This window comes from Myodes glareolus, chromosome 24 (assembly GCF_982192425.1).
Source record: "Myodes glareolus chromosome 24, mMyoGla1.1, whole genome shotgun sequence".
Lineage (NCBI taxonomy): Eukaryota > Metazoa > Chordata > Mammalia > Rodentia > Cricetidae > Myodes > Myodes glareolus.
This window is the reverse complement of record NC_142049.1, coordinates 9,582,661-9,607,527: the sequence shown is the minus strand read 5'-3', so window position 1 is coordinate 9,607,527 and position 24,867 is coordinate 9,582,661. Positions and strand designations below refer to the sequence as shown.

Genomic DNA, 24,867 nt, shown 5'->3' with positions numbered 1-24,867 from the left:
AAGACTGTCACCATCAACACCAACAGCGGAATTACACGTCACATCCTCCCTCAGTGACTCATCCCTCAACTATGCTATACAGCAAGCCACAGAAACACCTGCCGGCACCCACAGCGCACAGATTGAATTACTGTCGCAAATCCGCATTCATGAGTGCGAACAACTTGGAAGGTACGGAACCATGGCAGTGGAGATACAGGACCTCATTCAGCTGCACATCCTCCGACGTGAGCCCTGTCTTGAAGTTGGCTAAGTAAAGGCATAGAGACCTCCATCTGGACTGGAGATCTGCAGTGACACGTGCACACCAGGATGGGAAGGAAGGAGAGGAGGAGGGAGGGGAAAAGGAGAGCGATGAGGTGAGACCGGGGAAAGACAAGACAAAGGGAAAAGAATGAATGGTCACGAATCTGAGATCAGATACATTAATATGGTAAATGACATCTCGGCCTGCTTCCTAAGCAGGCCTTTCCTAAGCTCATTGAAGATACAAAAATGGTTTGCGAAACTTTTCATCTGTTGCTGTTCTCACTTGTCACACTACAAAGGTCTATAAAATCCCAGGCCTTGGTCTCTCCAAGCATAGTTCCAGAAAGGAGAAGGTGTGACTTGTTATCCAGGACTGTGCTCTGTCTGGAAGCCTGCTCTGCAGCAACCCATATTCCACAGGATTTTGGTCATGTCTGCTCTGTTTTCTCATCTGCTCAGAATGTCTCGTAACTCATCTTTTTTATTACAGTGTCATCATCCATTGTGTTTTTCCCCATTTTTTAAGACTCTGATTTCCTTAAAGGGCAGGAAAGGTATGACAGAATAGAACAAAGTTAAGAAATTTCCAGGAGAATATGGAAAAATAATAAGAGAGTCTCATGTCCAAACCCATTCTAGCAAATATGGTAATGAGGCTTTGAGAAAGACTGCTGATTCGTGGGTTTTCCCCGTTTTCTTTTTATTTGTAGGTAATACATTTAAGGGTGTCAATATAGGAAAATGTTTGGTCTGTGAAATACCATAATGATTAGCACCAAAAGGAGTCACGGAGCTTATATATGTTATTAAACAATATTTTTTACTGTTGGTCATGAGAAGTTTTTGTTTTTACATCCCAAAGGTTTTGAAAGTGCTTGTGGACAGAAGAAACAACACTTTTCAAAATCTCCATGGGGTTATCAGTAAGGACCACAGAGACAGTACTTGGCCTTTTCCAGTTTTGGTTTACCTGGTAGACGAGAAAACCATGGGCACCAGATTACCACTGAAGTCTAAAGAACCGCCCCACATGTACCCGTTGACACACAGGAGGGATTCCCACAGTACGTGATTCCCTGCACTGTGTTCAGGAATGCATTTTTACTTGCTTTTTTAAAAATAAAAGCAACATGCTCTGCAGATCATGGAGCGCTTAGTGCAATTTTCTCCTTGCTCCAATGCCAGACTGCAAAAGGCTGGAACCGTTAGGTGTTCTGCTGATGCTGGCCTGCAGTCGAGGCCCTTGGCCTGCATGCTTCGTAAGCTCTGCAGCCTACAGGAGTCAGAAGGTCCAGATTCCCTAGCAACATACGGCCCACCAAGGCAACTACTGATTCCCTTCGATTCTCTTTGCCTCAGCCTTTAGTTGAAATTACAACAAGTCAAATAGCTGATGCTTTTCCCCTCTCCGGGTAAGGGTGAAGATACATTGTTCACCAGTGTGTTCTGTCTTGCTTCACTGATGAGTCGGCATGCTAAGTCAAGGAAGAGTTTCTCCACGTTATCGGATTCCTTGGCTGAAGTCTCCAGATAATACATGTCCTGAGCCTCTGAGAATTCCTCTGCTCTCTGCTGGGAGACCTCTCTCCTTTCAGCCAGGTCAATCTTGTTGCCTAGAACAATGGTAAACCAGAGAAATAATCATCACTGGACTGTATAGGCGGAGAAGCATCAAGATTCAATTCCAGACCTGAAGTCAATGGGCAGATTACACAGATGGATAAGCAAAGAAAAGCAAATGTGACCATGATTGCAGGAATGTTCATTCTAACACACCAGTGCCATCTGTAAGGACGAAGACTGGAAACAACCCACATCGCTTGTATGAAGTACAACACATGCACACAAGTATTCAACCCAGGAAAGAAAAGAAGCCAAAGAGAAATATTCTATATTTTATTCTATAAAATGTCATTAATCAAGTATACAAGCAAAGAAAGCAAAGCAGAGAAAAAGCATGATCGACAACTGCCTAAATGGAAAATTTAAAAATTCCACTCTTTGCTTACTTTTTAAGAACAATAAGCCAAGATTGTAATTTAAAAGACAATGGCTACAGCCCGGAGGGTGGTGGCACATGTCTATTATCCCAGTACTCCGGAAACAGACAGGAGAGGAGCTCTGTGAGTTCGAGACCAGCCTGGTCTACAAAGCAAGTGCCAAAACAGCTAAAGCTGTTACACAGAGAAACTTTTTCTTGAAAAACAAAAACAAAACAGACAATGGTCGCCCAGAAAGACTAAAGGTAGAGAGCATAGGGGCAGGAACCAGACCTCTCTGAGCATATTCTGCCTTACAGATTTGACTTTAGACACTTACGTTTAACATAATTAAACAATACAATTATGTAATTAGCACAAAATTAAAACTTAAAATCAACTTGTAAGTATTAAACATATTTGTCATATCGAGGCATAGATATAAACAATTATTTCAAGTAAATTGAAAACATGATTTAACCCCGCATCCTAAGGACAAAAAGGATTTGAAGAACAAAGTCTTGGGCTCATTCAGTAATCATCTTGTAAAGGCAGACAGAACTGGTATTGGGATGAGGAGGCTGTTGTGTATGTATTAAGGGATAAAACAAATCATTAATTATGCTGATGTCACTTGGCACTGGTATTTTTGACATGAAAAAGATGAAATACGGGCATGAGATTAATGATGCTAAGTAAAAAATTTGCAGTTTTAAATTATAGATCTAAGTAGCTGTATGAATAATTCATGGTATATTTTATCTTTTAAAAGTTTCCTACACCTTTTTCTAAGCAGGCTGACAAGAGTCAACTACACTACCTGGTAACACTGCTTAAAAGAGTCAGTGGATAAGTTCCTCTGTGTGTGGATTAAAAACACCAGTAGAATGCCATAACATTGGAAATTCCTGACTGTTGAGTCCCCATTGAAAAAAACTCCCATAAGTTATGTTCTTGGAGTTGCTCCTATGGGACACAGAGGCCAGTGCATCTCTTATACCTGTGACAGATGGACTTTGTCTCCTGATTCCTGGGTTGTCCAGGCCTGTCAAGAGGACTATGACACCTAATGCCAACCTGCCATTGGGTCAGGTGAACTGTCCTGAATTTTCCTAAGTTAACATGATTTCATATGTGGTTTAAGATTGTCCTGTGAGTCAGAACACAACTTGCTGAACCTAAGAAGACAACACAATTCCCCATATTCGTGTATACATGTCACTTCCAATGCCGAAAAGTTTAGAAATAGTGACCTACAAGTAAGGAGAACCCAACACTGAAGCTGGGGCTATTAATTATAAACTCTCCATTAGACAGACATACCACCTCTTAAAGACACGGTCACTTCTAGGTCTGGGGCATGAAATGATATGCCTGAGAATTTGTCTAATGTCACATCAGAGAGCAGGGAAATTATCTCAGACTCCCGGAGTTACGTCAAAAGGATTTGGGAGCTTATTTGAAGATGCCTCCCGTGCCAATGAGGGAACAATGGGAAGCTGGGTGGTAATATTTTACTTTTACACCAGCAGTATCCACCATCTGGTAACACTATCACCTACACTTATAGGAAAATCAGCAATATTTTTGTTTATTTTTCTAAATTATCACCATGGAATAGAACTTACTTCCTGTCCTCCTCAGTTGTACAACTGAATGATGATTATATAACTCAGGTAACTATATAGTATATTCTTGGAAGGTGCCAGCACATAAGCATTACATGAGCATACATTTATGATGCACTCAAATCAATCCCCTTTCTGATTAGCCTTTACTTACCCACTAGCACGGTGATGACCTTATTGCTTGCATACTGTTCTATCTCTCGCAACCATTCAGGAAGGCAACGGAAGGATTCCTCACAGGTGATGTCATAGGTAAGGATCAAGGCATTGGCGCTTCGGTAATAACTTTGGGTAATTGAACGAAATCTCTCTTGACCTGCAGTGTCCCAGATCTGTAACTGTGGAGGCATAAGACAGGGATCAGCTTGGCAGAGCAGAAAACAAAAGAGCATTAGCTTTGTGTTGCTATAGCTCAGAAACGGGAACATCGCCCAAACAATTTCATCCTTGTGTTCTGCCCTGAAAACGTTTATTCTTTTTGCAGTGAAGTGTTTCTGGTCCAGGGAAGGGGCATATTCTCTTTCCTATTTTTGTTCGTTTGTTTAATTTAATGTTGACAGAGGTCTCTGTCCCACCTGATCCTGCAGCTGTTCAGTCCCAAAGAAACACACAGAGGCCTCCTACATTAATTATACACTGATTGGCCTATTAGCTCAGGCTTTCTTATTAACTAATTCTTGCATCTTGCAGTAACCCATAATTCTTGGCTGTGTTAGCCATGTGACTTGGTACCTTTTAGCAGCGAGGCATTCTCGTTTCCTTTGTGTTGGAGTGACAACTGCAGACTGAGCCTTTCCTCTTCCCAGAATTCTCCTATTCTGGTGGCCCCATCTCTATTTCCTGCCTGGCTACTGGCCAATCAGCATTTTATTAAACCAGTACAACTGACAAACCTTTACAGGGTACATGACCATTGTCCCACAGCACACTTGTGTTATAATAGGGCATGATAAGTCATCTACTATTTCTAAATGTAGCAAACTGGTGGTTAATAAGAAAGGAAAATACTTCCCAAATCTTTTCCCTCTACCTCCCTGCACAGATCACACAACAAATGAGACCTGTTCTCCAGACACAACTCTAGATATAGAGCAGAGTGTTTAGGGAGCTAAACACTCCTAACTATAAATCCCAAGGGTCACAGGTAAATTAACCTCTTTACTATTTCCTCAGGTAAGGCCTTCTAGAACCTTCTGCTACCACCATCATGCCCCTTGCAATACTTTATATCATTTTTTTCATAGCAATTGACATATCTTCAACAAGTATTTGAAATCAAGTTGGCCACCTGTCTGGCCTACTTGATTTACATCTTCATAATAGGAGGAGGCAGGACCTTTACGCATCACATACAGTATGCCTGAGACAAAAAACAGATGCTGACGTTCTGAACTGATGATCTCAATTGTTCCTTACCCCTTCCCAGTGAGGTAGGCAGGCTTAATAAAAATTGTTTCTTCCACCCAGGTACCCACAAAGCTGGGAATGGCACGCCAGGACTCCAGGCATCATTCCCAGTTGAGAACTCAGCTGAGCGCACCCTGTGGCTTTTGTCATTGCACAGTCATTTAAATGGACATCCTCATCCAGCAGTCACTTGGTGTCACCCTGGCCCCAGAGCAATTTTGCTGAAGACACTGAGTAGTGACCGGTAGCTCCTGCTGCAAGCGAGTGCACACATTATCCTTTGATTGGAAGTGGCGGCAGCTTTTTGATGCTATAAACCAAGTCTGTGTGTGCTAAATGCAAACGTACACATGACTGTTTGTGCTGGAACAAAAGCTATTTCTTTTCTCTGCCTCAGAGTAGGGTCATGGTCCCCTTTTACCAAGATGTGCCTTAGCATAGCAGACTATTGTTTTAAAGCCCGATTCAGCCTCTAAAACACTTTTGACTGAATTTAGATACTGTCAACCATTAGAAAACACTGTGTTCATGATAGGAACATCTTGGGAACTGCTTTAAGCATCAAAATATTTACCAAAATAGGGATGATATGGCCTTGCCAAGATACATGCCACCTTCTCATAGAAGAAGGCTTGCGTCTCGCCTGACAGTTGACGATTAAGGATGTTTACCTTCCATCGTCTATCGCTCAAATTAGTTTCATCACATTTCTCTGTAATCCACTGTCTCTTTTAATCCTTTGCAGAGCACTAGATACAGCACGAGTAAAACACAACCCCTGATCTGAGAGATCACGGTCACAAAGAACCCAAATCCACCACTGATTAGCAGCATCCTCTCAAAGAGGAACCAGAGTGTCTCCAAATGTCAGTCTACCATCTGTCAGTGTGTCACCCACATGGCACTCATGGACTTCCTCACCACGCTCACCTACACAGCACAGGGCTACAACGCTGCTCACCTGTTCTCCCACTGTACCACTACCGCCTGCCCATGACAGCAGCGTCCTGTCATGGGGTTGCTAGGCTGTCCTCTTAAGTAGATTATGTTCTTTGAGGATCAATGTTATCTCTTTGCCTTCACATCTTTATTTCCTTCCTAACGTAGTACATCGTGGGCACAGTCAAATGATGGTTAACGAGATGAGCACAGGATTGCAGAACCACAAAGGAGGAATTGCTTAGCTATTCTTAGACGATTAGTGGGGTTTGAAATATCTGAGACAAAATGTTATCGGAGCTGGATATCAGTACGTCCCAAAAGTCAGAGATGCTTTTCCTACCATGCTGCTCTGCACAAAGCATCTACTATAACACAAGATGGGCAGACAGATCCTCAAAAGAATGAACATTTATGCCTAAATTCATGAATCTCCTATCTGTAATCTAGGTGTGGTTCAAGATAAAATGGCCTCTTACGTCAGGTGGCGGTGGTGCAGTGCAGGCCTTTAATACCAGCACTCGAGAGGCAGAGGCAGACAGATCTCTGTGAGCTCAAGGACAGCCTGTTCAATAGAGCTAGCCAGAGTTACACGAAGAATTCCTGTCTTGGGGGTTGGGAGAGACTGACCTCTTCTAATCAGTCTAAGGTTAAAGAGTAGGCATACCTTACGTTTTTATTTATTACTCATTAACTTGTGATATGCTGAAAAATCAAAGTGTAAGATTGAATGGCATCATTCTGCAGCGTTTTTCTTCCACATAGTTTTTTTTTTATTATTTTTATATCTTATTTTACATGTTGGGTTACAAAATAAATCACAGGCAGCTTGAACTGGATCGGCCAGCTCCCTTTTCCTATGAGATGCTAGAAGTCTAAAGAGGTGTTAATGGCAGCGACTGAGCTGTGACTATAAAGGTGAGTAGGTTGAAAACCTTTGCTCTTGGGGAACCTGTGGTCTTGTGGTGGAATCCAATGCCAAAAAAATAGAACTTTAGCCATGTAATAGGTACTGGAAAATGAGGTCAGGGCTAGCAAAATGGCTTAGTGGGGGAAGGGCCAAGGTTGATGCCCACACTCCACATGGTAGAAAGAGAGAACTCTTGCGAGTTGTTCTTTGGCCTTCACAAGCAAGCTGTGCTCATGTGCACACACACACACACACACACATATATATATATATATAGAGAGAGAGAGAGAGAGAGAAACAAGAATAAATATTTAAATTCATTGTTTCCAAAAACAGAATAAATGGAATGCCTAAGCTTGGAATGCATGGATGGAAAAGAGCCTGTTCTGTAACCATGGGACCATTCCTTCCTTTCTCCTTGCTCTGGGCCCAAGCCTGGTACATGGTAGGCACTAACATTTCAGGTTAAAAAAAAAGACTTCACAAGTACATATGCAAATGGGAACTCCTAACGAGGAGGGAAACACATGCAAAGGTAGCCATCCTTTCCTGACTCCTTAGGCTGGCAACTACCTCCTCTAGAATAAAAGAAAACTAGGAAAGCTCTTCCTGTCAGTGTCTCTTCACTCTGCTCCTGTCTCCTTCCAGTCCCCACACCCTTCCCCTTCTCTTCATTTTAAATACTTTCTCTGGCCTTCTGGTTGACATGAATGTAGATTTCTACAACCAGTATCCCAGATTTTTGTTCACCATTATACTTGATATAGATGTCTCTATGGTAAGGAACCATTGCAAAGAGTCAAGACATAAGGAGATAATGAAGGTTCCTGTCTCTTATCAGGGCCTCATCTCAGCCCTTATTTGTGATGGTATTTATAAGCTCATGGAAGAATGCCAGGGAGCTTCTCTGACCCTTCCCAAGGCACTCATAAGATGTAAAGTAACGATCGATTGGGAGAAGGATGCAAATAACACAAACCAAATGTGGAATGCGTAGGCCGAGACTTAGGTACCAATTCTAGTACCAATACCCATCATGCTGCAGATGACTGGGATCTTTCCATGGGATCTGACTCTGAAGACCTGACCAAGAAGTTTCAATAACTGAATGGCAGTACTAATCATCAGCAAACTTACCTCCGTGTGTGTGTGTGTGTGTGTGTGTGTGTGTGTGTGTGTGTGTGTGTGTAGGCACATGTGCAGGTGAGTATAGGTATCTGTAAGTGTCGGCTAGAAGCAAGTATCAGACAGTCGTGAGCAGCCCTACATGTTGGAGACCAAATTCAGGTCACATACGAAAGCAGTATGCACTCAACCTCTAAGCCTTCTTTGGGACCTTCAGTCCATCTTTCTTCTATCACCTTGCACCTCTTGCTGCAAGGTGATGAGCCTACTGCATCTCCATTCCTCTCTTAGCTCGCAGGAGACCCCATGGAGCTAGAACAGTGCTAGCAAGTGAGGTTTAGATCCTGCTTGTCTCCCGTCCAGGCTACAACTGTGATTAAGTAAATTAAGTAGGGGCTGGAGAGATGGCTCAGTGGTTATGAGCACTGACTGCTCTTCCAGAGGACCCGGGTTCAATTCCCAGCACCCACATGGCAGCTCACAACTGTCTGAAGATCCAGTTGCAGGGCATCTGACACCTTCACACTAATGCACATAAAATAAAGTTAAATAAACCATAAAAATTATTTTTAAAAAAGTAAATTAAGTAACCTCTGAAGCTTGTATAATAAGGGCAATAGCATCCACTTCCCAGAGATCATACTAAGAACTTAAGTGACAATGGCAACATATGTCAAGGCATCTATCAGAGACACTGACTCAGGATACATACTCAAACACATACTACCTCCTGTTTCTGGACATACTCTATTTCTTCTAAGTACTAAGCCATCTAGAAGCCACCAAGTGGAAGACAGAGTAGAGGTCAAAGGTCCTCTCTTGGACCTCTAGAGACTGAAAGTACAGACAGAGTGGGAGGAAGGATGACTTTCATAAGCAAGTCATGTGACTGAATCACCTACACTGTCTGCAAGGAAATGTGGGCACCAGGAGGCAAACAGAAGAGAACAATATTGATCCAGCTTTGCAATCCAAAGAGAATTTCCTACTCTGTCTTCACATCACTTCTGGCACAACAGGAAAATGTGCTTTCCCCACGTCTTCGTCTGGATAGACACACCACCCCTAAACTGCTTCAGGGTATTTTCTTTCCTTCTTTTGAGACAGGTCCTCACATAACCCCCAACTTGCTATGTTAAGGATGACCTTGACTTCGCAATCACTCCACCCAACTCATAGGTGGGGTGACAGGTAAGCCCTACCATTGTGCTGGTGGCTCAATCCAGGGCTTCCTGCATGCTAGGCAAGTACTCTGCCATGAGCTCCGCCCCAGTGGATCGTTTGCAACATGGGTTTGAATGAAGCGGGTTAATAAATGTCATGAAAACTGCCTGTGCTTCCTCCCCTAAACGCTTAGGAACACGTCAAAGGTTTATTAGAAATTTAGCTTCTTACCTTTACTTTTTCTCCATTAATCTCCACTGTCTTAATCATAAAATCAACTCCAATTGTGGCTCCTTGACCTGGGGGGAAAAGACCCTAAGGAAAAAATAATGGCAGTGAAATTTAAGCACAGCTTCCAACTCAGTGGATTCTCCTCACTGCCCACCCAGTCCTCCCACTGACGTACCTGGTATTAGAGTACTCTGCTTGGTGTCCTGTTTGGAGGGGGAGAAGAGGATGACGGGAGAAACGCTGGCAGGAGCAAACACAGAAAAGATGCCAAAGCAAGAGGCTGACAGCACAGGAGAGAACCTTGAAGGGGCAGTGAGCAGGGCTGGTCTTAACACAGAAAACTAGCCAGAAGGCTAAGACTGGGGAGGATTGCGCCACCAGAAGGACATCGGGACAGGGCGGATGAGGAAAGAAAAGGTGAGACCAGATAAAACAGAGGGAGCCTGGAGAGCTCTGTTACAGAACGAGAATGACAGAAAGCCACGAAGATTCTGGGTTCTTCTGGGCCCTCAGGACAGTCACCAGCCTGAGGTCCACTGGACTACACACACAAGTACACACAGTCCAGCCAGACATGCATACAATTATACACAGCCCTGATGGGCACATACACACAATTATGCAATTCAGACAGACATACACACACAATTACACAGTTCAGATACACACACACACAAGTACACAAAGTCCAGATAGACACACACACACACAATTATACACAGCCCTAATGGGCACACACACAAGTACATAAAGTCCAGATAGACACACACACAAGTACACACAGTTCAGATGGATACACACACACAAGTACACAGTCAGACAGACAGGCACACACACACACACACAATTACATACAGTCCAGACAGACATACACAATAACACCCAGTCCAGATAGACAGGCACATAATACACAGTCCAGATGGGGACACACACACAATTACACAATCCCAATGAATGATTCTGGGAAATGAAGTCCTTATAATGACAGCAGAGTAGAGGTAGAAGATGAGGCGACAGGTGACCCCAGACAAACCACTCCCCCATCTAGACCTCAAAAATCAATGCGTTTGAAGTTACTGTAACCGTGAAATAGGAGAAAACTGCTTTACCTTGAACTGGAAACATAACAATTTCAAGAGAATAGGGACTTTAGCCAAACAGCACGTACAATGCAGTTGACTTTTTCATATTTCCTGTAAGCTTAGGGAGACGGCTGGGGTAGCAAGGACTTCCACCAAGAAAAAAAGTCTTTACCTAGTCCCTTCCCTCTTCAGACTGCAGAATTTCAGGAATAAAGCAAAATGGACTTTATTAGTTCTTGCAGCTATAAGGCTGGGACATCTTTAATTAAATCCATTCCCTAACAAGAGAGTTCCTTAGTTAAAGTTTGAACTCAGAACCCTGAGCTTCAAACCAAAAGCAGAAGCTTCACTGCATATCTGCAGGTGATGTAAACATAAACATTCATAGATTTGTTGACAAATGTTGAACCAATTTTCCTTTTTGGCTTGGCTCAGTCAGAAGGCTGCCAAGCTTCAACTTTATGGCTCCAGCTCTTTGCAAATGCCAAAAGGAAGGAAGAAGGAAGAAGGAAGGGAGGGAGGGAGGGAGGGAGGGAGGGAGGGAGGGAGGAGAAAAAATAAACAAAGAAAGAAAGAAAGAGAAAACAAATCTTTCCCAAGGTCCCCACCCCACTTTGTTCTCTAAACCTTCCTATGTAAAATCCAGATGAATCCAATTCATTTTAACTGCTTACTAAATAATAAAAACACACATAATCCTGTCTCTGAAATATGAACTTTAGAGGAAAAGAAAGGGACAGAGAGGAAAAGCGGACAGAAAAGAAAAATAAGAAAAGTGTGCTTGTTGGTAGAATTACCGATCAAAAATAAAAACACTGCCGTTTTTAATGGCAGGGTTTATCTTATGATTTTAAGAAGTGTGGTCCCAGAGGTCAGAGAACTTGAAGATCACTCTCGAAAAGCAGGAGACCAGGGCCCTGGCTTTGCCAGCCATATGTCTCAAGATCATAAGCATGTCACTGGATCCCCCTGGATCTGTAGGAGAGGACTGAACTGAGTAATTTCTAAAGGACCTTTCAGGAAAATAACACGGTTAAGCAAACTCTAAAAAAAGGCCCTAAGAAACAAATCTTTCTCTGTGGAAAATCTGTGGGCGTGTCCTCCTTACAGAATCAAGAAAGACTGCTAAAGTTAGGTGGATGTAAAACCAGCCGGAGTTTCCAGTGTCTCTGCGTGGCAGCTGTCTGAACTCCAGATGCTGCTAGGCTTTTGACTTTTGATTTCATCAGACCAAGACTTACTGAACACACGGGCTCCTGTCTGTGGTCACTCCGCACGGGAAAAACCTTGACATTTCCAGCCACTGTGAGCCCTGAAACCATTTGGGTTGCCCAATCCGTCACTCCAGTTTTTCACAGACAGACAGACGGCAGTGAAGAGGGGCTGGGAGCTCACCAGCCGGTCTCATGCAATGGGAAGGCCTGGTTAGTGAAGGTAGGCGCCGGGATCAAGATTAGCACCTGGCCACATATCTAGAGCCACTGCTCTTTCCACGAGGTCACCTTAAGCCTCAGAGCAGCTCATCTCAATGTTCCCAAGGCGCCTGTCACAAAAACATGCCGTTTCCATGATGATCCAGAAAGGGGCATCCTTTGGATTTTTCAGTGGGGAAGAAAATCAACTTCAGAATGGTTTTTTTTTTTTTTTACTAATTTCTATATTAAAAACAAACTTGTAAACCTTGACCAGTGATTCTCAAGAGGCCAACCCTGGGGGGACTTGCACTTGGGTTCTACGAGAGAGAATCAAATCAGAAAGCATATTCAGTTATGTTCAGGTTCGTCTCTGCCCTCAGTGCATCCCTACTTAAGAGACTTAGACAAGCAAGTCGTTTGGTTATAAACCCAGAGGCTTCACTGTGTTGTTTGGATGAGAATGGACATAAGCAGGAAAGTTGAGGTTTGGTCGGTATTGGACTCGGTTTAATGCCCAGATTAATTTGTTTCCACCTTTAGGTGATTATCAACTACAAATCTATTTTTTTAAACCAAGTCTATTTTTGATACTGCACACTGAAAACAAAACCACCTGTCCCTTTCGTATGAGGAAGCAAGATGAGGTGAGGGAGAAGCCCTCGGCACCGTGCTCCCTCGGCCGATTTAGAAAACCTTTGGCTACAAACTTGATGGAGCTTACGAAGGGTGCCGTGAGAACCTGCAGCCCAGAGGTCAGCACTGGGCCCAGTCACCCATCCAGAGGTTCTCACTGGGAGACAGGTGAGACCAACAAACCAACCCCGGATTCCAGATTCCCTTACCTGAGTGAATCGTCGGACTAGGCACGTCTTCCCCACTCCAGCGTTGCCAATTAAAACAATCTTGAAGAGGAAATCATAATCTTCCATACTCATTTACACGGCTGCAAGCAAACACAGGAAACCAGTGAGCAGGGCCCGGCAGATGTTCCAGGGAACTCAGGCTGCACCAGCCCCTGCTCCGCAGAAGCGAGCGCTCTGACTCATGTGAAGAGCAGCTGAAGGCTCCCCTCTGGTGACGCGGCCAGCGAAAGAGGAACATAGGTGTTTGGTCTCAGCCGGACTTCAATCTCCCTAGGTACCTCCAGCTGCAGGAGGCAGATGACACACATCGCCCTTCCACCTGGTAACCTTTAACCCTCCAAGCTGTCGGGTTATAGGTCTTCAAGCGATAAACTGTGTATTTTCTTTTTGTGTGGAAAGCCAGGCTAGCCGGGAGGGCAGACAAGCCGGGAGAGAGGAGAGCGGTCCAGAGATTAAGACAGCTAATAGGCTGTGGATGAAGAAAATGACTGCTGCCAGGAGAGCAAGGGAAAGGGAAGAAATTATAAAAGGCCCCTCACGCTCACGCAAGTCCTAGGTTCTTGGAGCTCAAACCCTTCCCCGGCTCTCCCATTTCTGTCTCCTATCAACCACACCGGTGCTAAATGACCTCCAATGGCGCCTGTCTTCCAATTTCAACAAGCTGTGCTAAATCCTCTCCTCCTTCCAAAATTTTCTTCAAAGATCCGAGTCCCTCAAAGACCAGCACATGCCTCTTGTTTTCTCTGAATCTCACTGGTCTTTTCAAGAGGCTGGTAAAAACAAAGTGAAGACTGCTTACCATTCCTCCATGCCAGAACTTCGCTTGCTATGCATATTTTATTTCGTCAAATGTCTGCCTTATCCTTGAGGGAAGGGACAATGCCTTTTGGCTCTATTTCCTAGCCCTAGAAGAGAGTCTCACTTAGTAAATGTCTACTCTGTAGACAGAAAGACGTATTAGTGGGCATATTGCTTAGCTGTGGGCATCTGCTTCTCTGATGGTGCTAAGAAGAATATTACCATTGTGTAACTTAAAGGATCACCAAGATTAAAAACAAACACAAAACTAAAGTCTCGCACAGACTTTGGTACCCACCAAGCCCGTTCTTATGGAGCCAATCAATCTGAGCACCTCCTGATAGTTTTTTGCTATCACCTGGAGACATCTGCCCCAAGGCCAACGTGAGAAAGTGTAAATACCAACTAGGAAATAGAGGAACAATCTCACACTCAGGAGGCAGAGGCTGGAAGAGGTTTGAATTTGAAGCCAAACTGGATCTCAAACAACAAACAAACAAACAAAAGTTAAGGAATAACTCTAGCTCACTGCGGAAGATCATTGTGTCTTAGGCAGAACAGGGCGAACTGTAGCGGCATTTCACTTACGCTTTAATAAATAAAACCTGCATGAGGATCAGAGCGTAAAACAGCCCCACTGGATTAAAGGCATGCACCTCCCGGTTTCTATGACAACTTGTGTGGCTACTGGGATTAAAGGTGTGTGTTACCACTGCCTGGTCTATAAGGCTGACTAGTGGAGGAAGAGAAGGACAGCGAATCATGGAGAGAGGGGTTCTTAGCAGGCTGAGGGGAGGAAGCATCAGGCTCACTCGTACCAGGAGACCTAAATCTCAGCAACAAAGGATGGCAGATGGAGAATCCCACGTGATGAACCTGCCAAGTAAGGGGATTTGTGTGTGGATTTCAACAGTCCTTAAAAGATGCCTGACAAACAAACAGGCAGACAGACTCACAGGGTTCTGTCTCACATCCCTGGAACTGTGGAGGAAAACCACTTCTCGTGCAAGAATCTGAACCCACGAACAGTGACTCCACCGCCTATATGCCTTGCACTATACTCAACGTTTTTGTCTATTTCCTCATTTTCAATAGTCCATGATATGTCCTCCCTGGTGGTCTAGTGGTTAGGATTTGGTGCTCTCTCTCAATAGTCCATGAGGCTAATGTCAATTAATGCTGTATGTAACTTGAGCAAGCTGAGGTTGAGAGAAACCAAGGTTAGCTCCAAATCCTAACAGCCAGATTTCAAGCTCAAAGGGCATTAGTGATCAAAGAAATTCTAACTGTAAAAACCAAAGAGACCAAGGTTCAAGTCCTGGCTGTTGAATTTTCTCAGTCCGTGCCTTTGGGCAAATGATTTGTCTTGCCCACTAACAAAATGGAGCTGATAGCACCTATATCACTGGATTACGACGGCTGACAAAATCAGAAGTCTTGAGGACAGTATTTGGTCTTGGTAAAGCCCCCCTCCTTAAGATTGTTCACAAGCTTCCCACTGTCTACTTTCTGTCTCTGTGGTGAGAGTCACATCTCACCACCTCCTCACAACCCTCACAAGGTGCATTGGTTTTCCCCAGCTCCCAAACACACAGCTCCGCTTTGCGCCTCACCCCTTTCTGCAGAGACCTCCCCCGGCCCAGCTAGCTTTCACTTCTGCTTCAGAGCGCAGCTAAGCATCACATCCTTTAGAGCGTTTCTCTGACCCTGGGCCCCCCTCAGTTCCACTCCCACAATGCCTTCTTCCTCTTAGACCACATTAGGCATCATAATTTCCTTAACTATGTGTATCCATTCACACTCCTCCACCATTCCTCAGCATCACAGTGTGGCTTAAACACAAGAACTCACAACGCGTGCGTCCTGTGTCTGGCTAAACCACAGTCCTGAAATCAGCACCATCATCACCATCTTCTCCATCGTATTCATCATCTCACCATATTAATTATTGAATCTCACAACAGTCCTATGAGGCATTGTTGACATTTTTAACTTGACAGTTAAAGGTGTGGAGGTACAAGAAAAGTTAAGGAGAAAAATATCATGACGTATCCTTAGATTTAGTTTTCTGTTCAACTGAAACTTGATAATATTGTCAGGGCCTTAAAATATTCCTTTATTGGGGTAGAGAATGTGAGGGAAGAAGGGAGGTTGGGATGTAAAATAAGTAAATAAATTTTAAAAATATTCCTTTATCTCCATCTACTGTTCCTGGTGAGACCTGCGCTGATATGAATTTTTTAAGACAAATACAGTATTTCTTTAAGAATAATTTTTTTTCTCTGAAAACATTTGAGAATGTCATTTTTCTTTGATGGCCCTCAGTACGGCAATTGGATATATTCTTAGTTTGGAAATGTTTTAATAAAATAGGTTTCCAACTCATAAAAAGAAAGCACTGAGCTCCTACAGTTTATAACTGGAGGATCTGAGAGTCTAATTCCAGCTCGGCTCCATTGTCAATAGTGACTTTCACCAGGCTGGTGCACAGGAAGGGCTCCAGGAAGATGTGATGGACTGAACAAAGCAGTGTGGGCCCTGTCGACGCGGGTCTTCCCTTTTCTATCCCCTCTCTTGTTTCAGATTCAAACCTTTCCTTATCACATCATGCTGCCTAAAGCAGACTCAGGGCTAGCTCTTGATAAATCCGTGGGAGATGGTACGCCGGTTCAAAACCTGCTGTGAAGACTGAAAAGAAGGAACCACATCGGTAATCCCAGAACATGGGAGGTGAAGGCAGGAAGACTAGCAAACTCAAGGCCAACCTGGTCTGCACTAGGAATCCCAGGCTAGCTAGCCAGAGCGACATACTCTGCCTTGGAAACAGACTTAAAAAGTGAAGAGAAACCTCAGTACTGAGCACAAGAACCTGTGTGGACCAGGACTCGTCCCTTTCATGAGTCAGACACTGGAATCGTGGGTCTGGGCTGCATCCTTTCCCTGTGCATACTTTTATTTCCAATTTTTGACAGATGTCAAAGAAACAAAACAAGAAATTGAGAAAAGAAAATGTCCAAAGGAAGGTTATCAATGCGCAAATTATACCTTTGATACGAAGGAAAGGGAGAGAACCAATTACAACCAGCCTGGGTTCGCATGACCACCACCTGAACCAAATTACAAAGCAAAAGATATTCTTTCTATAAGAAATTAACTGCAATGCTTTGTTGAATGTTTCTGTGTATCTCTCTTTGGGTCCAGAGAGCCACACATGCGAACTACATGTTCTTCCACCGAGCTACACTCCAACCCTGAACGTTTTGTTAAAGAGCCTCGGGGACAAACAAGTTTGGGCTCAGTACAGCTGCAGGCTTTGTGAGGTTAAACCAGGGCTGTGCACTCCAGCTTACATGCCGAGGTGACAGCTCCACTTCTAAGAACACATTGCATCTCTAGGGAAGTCCTTCTGTTTGGGCCATAGAGCAATCAGCCCAGGGGTTGTCAGTCATTGTGAAGAGGAGTATCCAAGGAGGGGGAACCTCAGAAACAGATTAGCCCCACTCCAGAGTGACAGTAACAATCGTACCTTTGTCTACAGAGCAAGTGTGTTGCAGGATGAGCTACTGACCAAGCATATTATTAGAATTCCCATTCTGCTAACAGTAATAATAGCTGGCACTTGAGGCTTATTGTGTCCTGGGCCTTCTCCTCCCTGTATTGACCCACAGGAGCTTCACAACAACGCTACCATGTGGGTACTCGTATCACCTAAGAGTCATTGTGACTCAAAACAGAATACTGCCACCTCCAGTCTTGTGATTGACAGAGTGGCTGTCTGAAGTTCAGGTGAATGGCCGCCACGCCCTTTGAACGCAGATGGTCTAGAAAGCCCTTGCCGCTAAAGAACGAAACCTGTACTGATGGTCTGCACGTGGACTCCAGGCCTTCCATGGCTCTTCACCATGTCCCCTCCCCCAGCACTCTCTCTGGGAGTTAGATCCCCTCAAATACCACTCCCATAACTCATTTGCCATCCACCCACATAACTAAGTACCAGGCACTGGGAGGTGGGGGGTGGGGGAAGATGGGGAATAAACAGGACACTGAGGTGAACAAGTAAAGTCCCAAATGCTGTGATAAGCACAGTAGTTCTAAGCAAATGGGTATGCCTGTGAGATCCGAAAGAGAAAAGAAAATAGAAGAGGAAAAAGAGGAAGGAACTGTTTAAAGATATACAGGAAATGAAATTGAGTATGTTGTTAAAGGCTTTAAAAAAAATTATCCAGAGTAACAGACTTGGCAACATGTGCCTTTTTAAAAGTATCCTTTAAAACCCTATGTTCACCGTAGATCTGTATAGTTTTTCCCTGGCCCTCTGGGGCTCAGTACAACAGACAGACTCAGAAGCCATGTCCCCTCCTCTATGTTCTGAATCCCAGCTGTCCCCAGTACTATTGAGAGGTCTTGTCTTTGCTCAAAAACTGTGTTCTTAAGACCACCATGGTAGATCCATGTGACCCAGCACTTGGGGTGCTGAGGCAGGAGGTACACCAAGAGTTCCAGGCCGGCATAGGCTACACATTGAGACTCTGTCTCAAAACTGGAAGAGGGAGAGGAAGGATGGGGGGAGAGGGGCTAGGAAAAAGAGGGAAGGAGAGGAAGGGAAGAAGGCAAGAATGTGGATGACACCTACTAGAACCTAGCACTGGGGGGCGGGTGTCAAGAGCCATCCTGGGCTCCATAGCTTAGGGCTACCCTGAGCTACAGAGTGAGCTTCTGTCTCGAAGAAGAGGAGGAGAAGGGGTAAGAGGAAGAGGAAAAAAGGGAGGGAGAGAGGGAGGGAGGGAGGGAGGGAGAGAGGGAAGGAGGGAGGGAGGGAGGGAGGGAGGGAGGGAAAAAAAGAAAACTGTGTCTCAGGCCATTTTCTCTTCCCAGGGCCTCCCCTTAGTCTGTAAATGCAGCAGGCTGGTGAATAAGTGCCAAATCCATTTCCAGAAAGCAAGCCTCATCCAGGTAAGGAAGTTGAGAGTCATATAAAGTTTCCTAACCCGGAAAATTGAGATGATACTAAATTCCCTATCGTTGAGTTGCAGAGCAGTAAATAAAATATGGCCATGTGTCCCTTTGAATATATATTAATCAGATGTGTTTGTGTCAATTCTCCTGACAAGTGCAGACACTACAGACAAAAAGGGAAAGGAACTTATCTATAATCTCTTTCTTCTGGGCACAATTCATTTACATTTTTATACGCACTTTTCTAATATTTCAGTTTGCATAGCCTTATGTGTATGTTTTATTGTCAAATTGTGGAGTTAAAAAGCAAAGGTAGCACAGTGTTATAGACGGGCTCTGTGGCTGCTGGTATTTTCTATCTGGACTCATGGTCTGCATGGAAATGGCCACTAGATACACTCCACACCGGCTAAGTGTCACGGCTTCTCAAGATAAGAGACAGTATGTGCTAAGGTGGCCTCAGTGACACCATCAATATTCAGTGATGTCACCCAACCCAGGAGCTTTAGATATACTGGCATAAGCAAGAAAAAAAGACAATAAACAACCAACATTGTTTAACCCTAGATTTACTAAACATGACATCAGCTGGGAATCCTCACATAAACCTGTAAATATCCCCTGCCACTGGGGTACCATGAAACATTACGATGGTCAGTGCTGTTCTATAGAATTTGAAATCAGGACTTCCAGGTAGGGTTGCCAGATAGCAGAAAAGAGAACGCAGCAGAGAGCCAGGATAGAACTTAAATTTCAATTTCAGATATTAATAAGTATGTTTTATTATTTTCATACACATAATCGAATGTATGCCTCCCAACAAATACTGTGTGAGACACATACAAAAACTTCCTTGTGTGTGTGGTGACAGGAATGGGCCCAGCACATACCAAGCAGAGCTACTTATGCATATGAATAATGTTTTGAATATAAGTGTGGCCCGAATGTTATATGGGACATACTTACAGCAAAAATGTTGTTTATCTGAAACTCAAAAGTGACTGAGTATCCTTTATTTTACTACCCAGAAAAGTGTGAATGGTCAGGTCATACTAGAAACAAGCCTGTAGGTACAGAAGCTGTGGAAGAGATGAACAGGGCATGACAGACAAGAAATCTCTGGCAGATCCAAAAGGACCAAATACTGAATAATGAAGGCAACCAATAGAATTCCAAGCTAGTATTACTAGGTTGGAGTTCTTCAGGATCAGGAGGAGATTCTAGCAGAGAACAAACTGGTTACCTAGCTCTGCAGGTAAGGCCATCTCTCCTCAACAGCCCCTGAGCAGTGAGGATGCTCCTCCAACCCCAGCCCTCCAGTGTTGGTCTGGTGAAGGCCGTGCAGGTTCATCACCCCGCTGCCCTTAGGGACAAGGACGGATAGTGCTTCAACAACTCCCTCTTCTTTGCTTAACCTGCTACTGTGTTCAATGAGTATATATTAAACTGAAAGCTTTTGATCCATCTTTCCCTCCAACAAGGGTCTGTCCCAGGGAGCTCATTATTGCTTAATTACAAGGATGCAATTACTAACCATTACTATAATCAGTGCTGCAATCTCGCTTGCTTTACATCGGATACTAATTTTGTATTATTGCAAGTTAATGATTCTCCTCGGCCATCGATGTCACACGCCCACCTGGGCTGGGTTACTCCTCTTGCATCAGGATATAAATCCCAATATTTTGTTACACAGCCCTTTACAGGCTATAAATATCCCAACATGTGATCTAATAGGGCCCTCGGACAACTTCATGATCTAGACTGCATCGTTTATCAGGTTAGGAAACCAGAGGTTAGATAATGGTGTGACTCACTTTGAGCCACACCAGTGAATCACAAGGTAACTACTTCATCCCTGGAGACTTTGTTTTGCCAAATACAATATGTTTTCTCGGTTTTCTGGGAATTTAGATCATGATCTTCATGCACTGTGTCAGGAGCGGGGCTAAATTTTTCCATGTGGAATTTTATTTAATCTTTTCAGCAGCCCATTAGATAGGTATTGCTATTCCCAACATGAAGATAGGAAACTGAAGCTTCTAGAGGTTAATCTGTTAAAAATCAAAGAGCTGGGAGATGGCCCAGTGGTTAAGATTACTTTCTGTGCTTCAAGAGAACAAAGGTAGGTTCTCAGAATCTACCTGCTGGGGTGGCAGGTCAGGGGGAGCCTGGACACAGAGACACAGAACACACACATATAATTCCAGCTCCCGGGATCCAATGCCCACTTCCGGTCTCTGTAGGCACCTGCACATACCTGGTATACCTTCACACACACACACACACACACACACACACACACACATTTTTAACATCTTAAAATCATATAGTTAATGAGTAAAAGGACACCTACATTCATTCAATCCAAGTCTTAGCTGTGCGTAGTGGTGCATTCTGGTTCTGGCACTCTAGGGGCTAGACAGACAGACAGTTACAAGTCCGGGGCCAGGCTGGTTACATATTATATTTGTGACGGTGGTTATGTAAACAAAGAAAAGGTCCATTTGCACAGAAATGGTTACACAGTGCATAGCAAATGGACATTAATGAACCACACAGCTTCAGACATCTTTCTGCAAAATGTATTAAATAAAGCAAGGGGAAGAAGGGGGAACAGTATATGAAAAGGGGGCAGGAGATATAGTTCTACATCTGTAAATGCCATAAAACATTTCTGGAATGGTATGAAACAAACTGGCAACAGCAGTTGGCCCTGGAGAGGCTATGAGAGCTAGCTTTCTCTAGACAAGAACATAACCGCCAACTCTCAAATTATATCCTCTTCTCTTCCATGAAGGCTCCTGAGACACAAGGAGAGCAAGATAGCTTTTCTCATACATTGAGAGGTGATCCTTTAAAGTAACTGCTTGGAGGCTGGGGCTTTAGCTCAGTTGGTGGAATGCTTACCTACATTCAGGAAGTCCTGAGTTCAATCCCTGCCATGGCTAATCTTGGCTGTCAACCTGACTGCATGGAATCAACTAAAATACAAGGTGTTGGGCACTCCTGTGAAGGATTTTCTTGATCAGATTATTGGAATCAGAAAGACTCACCCTAATGTCGGCAGCACCTTCTGGTGGCAGCTGAGTTAAGAGGATATAAAAGAATCTTGCTTTGTGTCTACTTATCCTTGCTCTCACTGGCAAGTTCACCTATCCTGCTGACAAGACTGTTATTAGAACCTACTTCTTCAGACACCAAACATCACTGAAAATCAACAGCTCTCCAGGAATCTTCCAGGCCCTCAGTGCCAGACTGGTACTGCTGATACATCCAGCTAATGGACTAAGCAACTACCAGACTCTCGGGAGTCTACCAGCTCAGCCATTGTTCGACTACCTGGATCACATCCTGTCAACCAATCTAATAAGTCCCCTTTAGATACATATTGAGAAGGCTAGAGAGAGGTCTCCATGGTTAAAAGCACCGGATGCTCTTCCAGAGGACCCTTGTTCAATTCCCAGCATCCACACGGTGTCTCACAACCATCCATAACTCCAGGAGAGCCAACACCCTGTTTTAGCTTCCAAGAGCACTGGGCACGCATATGTACTACTCTTTTGCAGAACCTTGGCTAATATAGTCCCCAAAAACTGCATAAAACTTTTAATCAAAACACTTAAGAGGTGGAAGCAGGAGTATCAGAAGTTCAAGATCATCCCCAGCTAGGGTAAGAGTCAGTTGAGGACACATGATTAACTTCCACCAAAAGTGGGGCAGGAGTATCAAGGCAACACAGCTTGTCACCACATCGGATGACTAGAGTTTGCCCCACGTGGTAAAAGGAGAAAACAAACCTACAGGCTGTCCCCTAGTATCCACATGCATGCCACGGCACACACACACATGCAAATGCACGACAACAATCTGAAAAACAACCTGAGAAACAGTTTGGTAAGAATACTTCTTGTACAAGCATGAGGATCTGAGTTCATACACCAACACGTGTGTAAAAAGACAGATTTGCCACACGTGCCTGAAACCATGGCATTGTGGCGGGAGAGACAGCAGGCTTACTAGTCACCAGACTAGCCGCCAGTACAGTGAGAGGCTGTCTCAGAGGAAGGGGCTGGTGGCCCCATGTCTCTTTCTAACATCCACACACACAAACACGGGCCTGAGAATACGCACACCACAAACACCCAACTCCTTTCTTTGTCTGCCCTGCTCTCTCCCTTCCTGTGTCCAGGCTGTAAGGAAGAAATAGATGTCCACCTCACCTCTGGAGCTGCCCTTTCCAGCGCGTGGGTACATCACAGCTGTCTCTGTTAAACCTTGCTGAAGGACAGCAGTCTCTAAAAGAAGGATTAGGGTTCTTTTTTTTTTTTTTTTAAGACTAACATCTCTCGAAAGCAAGCCTCTACTCTCTGAAAGCCAAAGCCAGGATCAAACACAATTTTTGACACTAACAAAAGCAAAGCCCTCATGTGTTTTTGTATAGTTTAGAAATTAATCCGGCTGCACCCTGCCAAGGCATCTTCACCAAGAAGCAGAAGGAACCGGTCATTTCTACCCACTTTCTAAAGACAGCACTGGGAAGCAAGGAGTGACCCTCCTCGGGCCAGGCTACACCTAAGGGATGTTACAATGGTCCCCTGACTCTAAACCAGAGCTGCTGCCCTACAAAGAAGGTCCCCAAATATAAGTCCTTAACAGGCAAGGCCAGGGTAGCTGGCTGCTGTGGATCCATGCTATGGATCTGAAGTGGAATGAGTTCTAATGTAGACCTCAAAATACAGGGCTTAAGATGTAGCTCAGAAGACAGAGTGCTTACCTAACACACACCAAAGAAAACCTGGGTTCCATACCCAACAGCACATTAAACCGGGCATGGTGGCAATCACATTTGTAAATCCAGAACTTAAGAGATGAAGACAGAAGAATCAGAAGTTCAAAAGCAATCTCTTATATATAGCAAATTTGAGGCCAGCATAGCTTACCTGAAGATCATGTCTTTAAAAAAAGAAAAAAATAAATAAAGCCTAATAAAAATGAATAAAACAGGCCTAAGGTCTCCACAACAAATTTTCAAAAATCCAGACAAAATATCTTCTTCACAGGCTGTATTTTATATTCTTATTTCTTAGAAACACTAAGTAGACTTGAAGTCAAACAGGTAAGAAAGGTAAAAATTACTCAAATTACTCCACAAAATTGCATTTGATCGGCATTAAAGCCAGCAAACCTCTGACTGTTTCTCAGGGCTCTTTCCCCTGCACTGTGACAGACTGGAGGGGCACCACACTGGGACTCCATTTTTCCACCAAGAGGTGAAGCAGGGAGGGCTGGGCAGAGCCAGAGTCCTTGAGCCCCCAAGTGGCTTAACTCAGGCAGAACTCTTTTGTTTCCGTGCCATCTGGGGGCAGGTGCTTGAGGAGATTTTTCATACACCTGCAAATCCTAGCATTTTGTTTCCCAGGGAAGAGAGGAAAAACAGCCCTCCTGCTCATTAATCCTCGCTGAGGCGGGAGCTTCTGTCTGCAAAACATGTTTGCTGAGCAGCTCTAAAAAATGTCCTTCCAGCCCCAATGTGCTGCTTCCGGTGTCTGGACAAGCAGGCTCCCTCCTGCCCTCCGTTTTCAAGAACAACACTATTACCAAAGTCTGAGGCTGGCCCCGCAGTTCTCTGGTTTGTGCTCTCTAAAGCGAGGCCTGCGTCTAATCTTTTCTCTGCAGAAGCCTCCCCGGGCCCGGCTGGACAGGAAGGGCATCCTTATCTACCTCTCCAATGTCCTACCTGACCCCCCATTTCCCACTGCCACATCCTATCCCATCCTCATGCTCTCCACTGCCACACCCTCTCCTCCCACCCACATCCACCCCCACCTCTGCACTGCTAATCGTACAGTGCAGCTGGTTGGTCAGCCTTAGGTGGAGCTGGTCTCCAGAATGGGCTCAAGTACTTCCCTTGGTCTTCCTACATCCCAGAGGCCAGAGACCCACCAAAGACAGATGTGTCTCCTCCCTGCTGAAAGACTGCACGTCAGGCTGACCTCTGTTCTCAGCTATTTAGATCCCCTTTCCACTGGATGCAGGAACAGCATTAAAAAAGAAACGCCTCCATGCTCTGGGAGACAAATGGATGAGGAAAAACACGGGGATTCCAAGTCTGCCTCCC

At 44.3% G+C, this 24,867-nt stretch overlaps 1 protein-coding gene across 1 annotated transcript in view; it reads right to left on the bottom strand.

Moving 5' to 3' along the window:
- Positions 1-918: 918 nt before the first annotated feature.
- Positions 919-24,867, bottom strand: part of Rab30 (RAB30, member RAS oncogene family) — a 73,064-nt gene continuing 49,115 nt past the window's right edge. Inside the window, exons 2-5 of the mRNA XM_048435213.3 lie at positions 12,972-13,072; positions 9,633-9,716; positions 4,011-4,194; positions 919-1,862 (exon numbers count right to left, since the gene is read on the bottom strand). Coding sequence (XP_048291170.1) covers positions 1,612-1,862; positions 4,011-4,194; positions 9,633-9,716; positions 12,972-13,064 — 612 coding nt within the window. The 5' untranslated portion in view covers positions 13,065-13,072 and the 3' untranslated portion in view covers positions 919-1,611. The remainder of the gene's footprint in view (positions 1,863-4,010; positions 4,195-9,632; positions 9,717-12,971; positions 13,073-24,867) is intronic.